Source organism: Juglans regia, chromosome 1 (assembly GCF_001411555.2).
Source record: "Juglans regia cultivar Chandler chromosome 1, Walnut 2.0, whole genome shotgun sequence".
In the NCBI taxonomy this organism is placed as follows: Eukaryota; Viridiplantae; Streptophyta; class Magnoliopsida; order Fagales; family Juglandaceae; genus Juglans; species Juglans regia.
Genome location: NC_049901.1, coordinates 22855563 through 22859399, shown reverse-complemented (window position 1 = coordinate 22859399; position 3837 = coordinate 22855563). Strand labels below are relative to the sequence as shown.

The window sequence follows — 3837 nt, the reverse complement described above, 5'->3', positions numbered from 1 at the left end:
GTTTCAGTTATCTGAGTATTTTCTACACTTTACAACCTTCCAATTTTTAGTTTTTCCAATATAAGCTTTACTCGTTTTGGCTAAGATTCTAACATTGTCAGATTAAGCCCTTTGCTAAGTTATCGTTTTAATTATAAGAAACTCTACTCAGCCTCCGGTTCTTGTATCGCACTTCACACTCCTGATGTGGCAAACCTGGTTCCTTATCGGTTCATTGATTTCTTCAGGATTTTGACTTCTCTCCTGCTACTCACACTTCTCCCCTTCTCCCCCTCTCTCCATCACCCCGAAAATAAGCACCCCAACCATTTCTCCCTACTCTTCTCCCCTTCTCCATCACCCTGAAAACGAGCCCTATCCTCACCCCTTAGCATGCCGATGCCACTCACCCCAGCCAACAAAGCTCCTCAGCAGGTCTCACCCCAGCTACAATTCTCTCTCCCTCAACCCAGATCTACCTCCAAACATCGAGGACCAAGCTAGATCTCCCGCATGGACACCAAGTCACCAACCCAGATCACATGGTATACTGTCTGAAAAGGTTGATTTTTGGTAGATCTCGTGTAATTTTTTTGCACGTACAAAGGTGCAAAAGCTGTAAGAAAACCTTAGAGGTGTTCATGTAAGGAAGCCTGCTTCTTCTTCTTCTTTTTTTTTTTTTTTTGTTCAGGTGGGGGCCAAAAGCAAGAGGAAGTCGTTCTTGAAGCAGAGTTCTGATGGAGGTCTTGGAAAAAAGATGACTTTTGATTGAGGATTTACAAAGGAGGCGACAATGGACCCATATTCATCCACAACAATTTCTAGTATCAAATCGTTCCACAAACTGAGGAACAAAGGATTACAATTTCTAGAAATTGCGACTAGTTGTGTTGATTTATCTAGTTGATTTTTTTTTTTGTGATTTCTAGTATACAACTGATTTGAAAAAAAAAATACACGAGGCCAAAACAAATCCGCATGTCCCAATCCAACGGGAGCTGGTTGATTTCTACTATTTTCTCTCTAAGATTTCTGAAGAAGTGAAGAAGAACACGTTCGAGAGAGGGGGGGGATGAACCTTCTAGACCAAGGACCAAACGCACGTTAACTAATTTTTTTTTTTAAAAAAAAAGAAGAAGAAGAAGAAGAAAGAAAGCCATATAGGCTAGAATGCGAAGGTTGAGTGAACAGTAGGCAGCTGTGTAGCAAAACTCTTTAATTATCTAATTAAAGACCAAGCACATCTGATCTTGGCCATTGATGAGATGTGTCGTAGAGAATCAAAAGAAAAAGAATAAAAGGGACCATCGAGGACTGCCATAGCTATATAGGTTCTCTAGATTTTTTTTTTAGATTTGTTTTTTTTTTTTTGGACAAAAAAGGAGTAAATAGTGAATTATCCACATGATATTCTTTTTCGTGTGTTTTTTATAATTAAAAAAGAAATTTAATTATAAAATAATTTAAAACTCGTTTGAATAATAAGATAAGATGAAATGATTTTAGATAAATTAAATAAAATATTATTAAAATTAAAAAATTAAATTATTTATTATATTTTATATAATAATTTAAAAAAATTATAATAGTTAAATCAAATCAAATCAAATAAATTGAGAATATTTCTGTCTCCGAACCTTAATATAATAGGTCAAATTATTAAGCAACTTGCCAAATTGCTGTAACGAGATTACAAAGTTCCGTAAGTTAATTAATAATTATCCCTATTTGCATCTTCTTGAAGTCTTCCTTACAAAATATGAAAGCAGCAGCCAAAAATTAATGGAATTAATTTGTGTCGAAAAGAGTGGTCCTATCTTAGCTAGCTAGCCAGCCAGCCACCTCATCCTAAATGTTCACACCATGCCCCACCCTGCATGCTTGCCATTTGGCCCTGCAAGATTCGCTGTGTCACCTAAGCCATGTAGATCCGAATTTACTTATCTTCATTGGTTTATTTGTTTAGATTTCCAATTGAGAGAGAGAGAGAGAGAGCATCACTCATTACATTGATTAACCACATCAATACATAGAAAAAAGATCGGATCTAGCTCTCTATTTACAAGAGAGCTCCAAAAGAAGATTCACTCGAAACTCAGTAGAGAAATTCCAAAGAAATTTTTTTTAAAAAAATAAGAAAACCTTCAAAGCAATAATAACAATGACAATATTGATCATAACAATGTACACCAAATCACATATATATATATATATATATATATATATAATCTTGCATGCACGGCTGTAGGTTCAATATATATATATATATATATATATATTTCCAGATCGACCAAGCATCTTTTAATGGCCGTCACTCTTACCACGATCAGTCTTCTTCGATCTACATCAGAAGTTCATTGACCCACCCAAGATCAGGATCAGAGCAAGACCAAGGATTTTCCACATTGACCTTGTTTTTGTTGTTGTCGTTGTTATTGCCGCCATCATCAACGAAGCTCTTGCTCGAGCAGTTCCCGCTGAAAAAATTTTCAGACCCATAAGGGCTTGGTGTTGAGGGTGAAAGAATAAACTGTGGCTGATCTTCACTGTTGAAGGAAACATCAACCCAAGGCACATTTGGGCTTTTAGAAGACAAAGGCGAGGCTTCTTCACTGAAATTCATGGCCTCGAACGAGCTCATTAGCTCAGTTAGCACATCTTTGTAGCTCGGCACCCCAGGATTCAGCTGGTGCATACCACCAGTACCGGACAGCTCGGAGCTTACAAATCGGTCAGTATATCGAGAAATCGGTGATAAACCATTAATGGAACGCTGTTTCACAGGGGAAAGAGGCGGAGAAAGCGGCGGAGACAAATGGGACATACCTAATAGCGTTGAAGTCGGTGAAGAGGTTGCGCAATGACAAAACAAGCAGCAATGATTCGAGCTGGAGGATTTCAGGAATTTCTTCTTGCAAGGAAGCTCTGTCGGCGAAGAGTTCTGAGAATTCAGTGGCAGAATACGAAGCTGGCGAGGCGTGTGAGCAAAGAAACACACCTTTCGCTTACAGTTCTTCCCATCTTTGCAAGCCTCGGTTCGGTACCTGGCAGGGTGCAGCCAGCACTCGAACACGCCGTGAGCGAACTCACAGCTATCACCACGGCTACATCCGCCGCGGCGGTACTCCGGGCACACCTGACCAGAATAGTGGAACCGCCGGGGGTCCCGTCGGCGGGCTTTTTCGCCAGGGTGTGCGAAAGGGCAGTCGGTCCAGTCGTGGCTACGGCTGCGGGTGCAGCGGCGGACCTTGAACTCGAACATGCGGAAGTGGTCAGAGGAGTAAGGGTCGGAGTCATCAGAGTCATCGTCGCCACCATTATAGGGCAAGAATTTCCGCAAGAGGGTGGATTCGTCCAAGGAAGAGGAGAAGCGCGGGGAGTCGGAGAAATACATTTCGGCTTCTTGGGTCGGAATTAGGCGGCGGCCGAGGAGCTTTCTTGGTGGGATATCTATGTTCTTGAGCTGCTTCTTGGAGGAGAGGAGTTGGTGGGAGGTATGGAGCTTGTGTTGCTCTGCACAAACGCTACTGCTCATCTTAGATGCAATATGCGTCTATTTATACCACACACAATGAGAGAGAGAGAGAGAGGGTGAAAAAGAATGAGGATGGTGTTGATGAGTAGGGGAACATGAAGGGGATGGGATATATAAATATACATATAAGATGGTTCTGGAGAGAGAGAAGAAAAAGAAAGAAGGATGACGAGGATGGGGGAGGGGGTATGGTTTGGGAGATGCGTGGCTGCATAGCATTTGGGATCAGCATGCAAAGTTGGGGTATGTGGCAGCTCGAGGACGGTTCACATGGCACGCAGTTGGTATGTATGTCTGTTAACAAATCTAATTAGACCAGATGG

General features: G+C 41.3%; 1 protein-coding gene across 1 annotated transcript; it reads right to left on the bottom strand.

Moving 5' to 3' along the window:
- Positions 1–2211: 2211 nt before the first annotated feature.
- Positions 2212–3609, bottom strand: LOC108986638 (zinc finger CCCH domain-containing protein 2-like). The gene has a single exon (XM_018959321.2). The coding sequence runs from the start codon at positions 3512–3514 to the stop codon at positions 2321–2323; it is 1194 nt and encodes a 397-aa protein (XP_018814866.1). The 5' UTR covers positions 3515–3609; the 3' UTR covers positions 2212–2320.
- Positions 3610–3837: the final 228 nt, after the last annotated feature.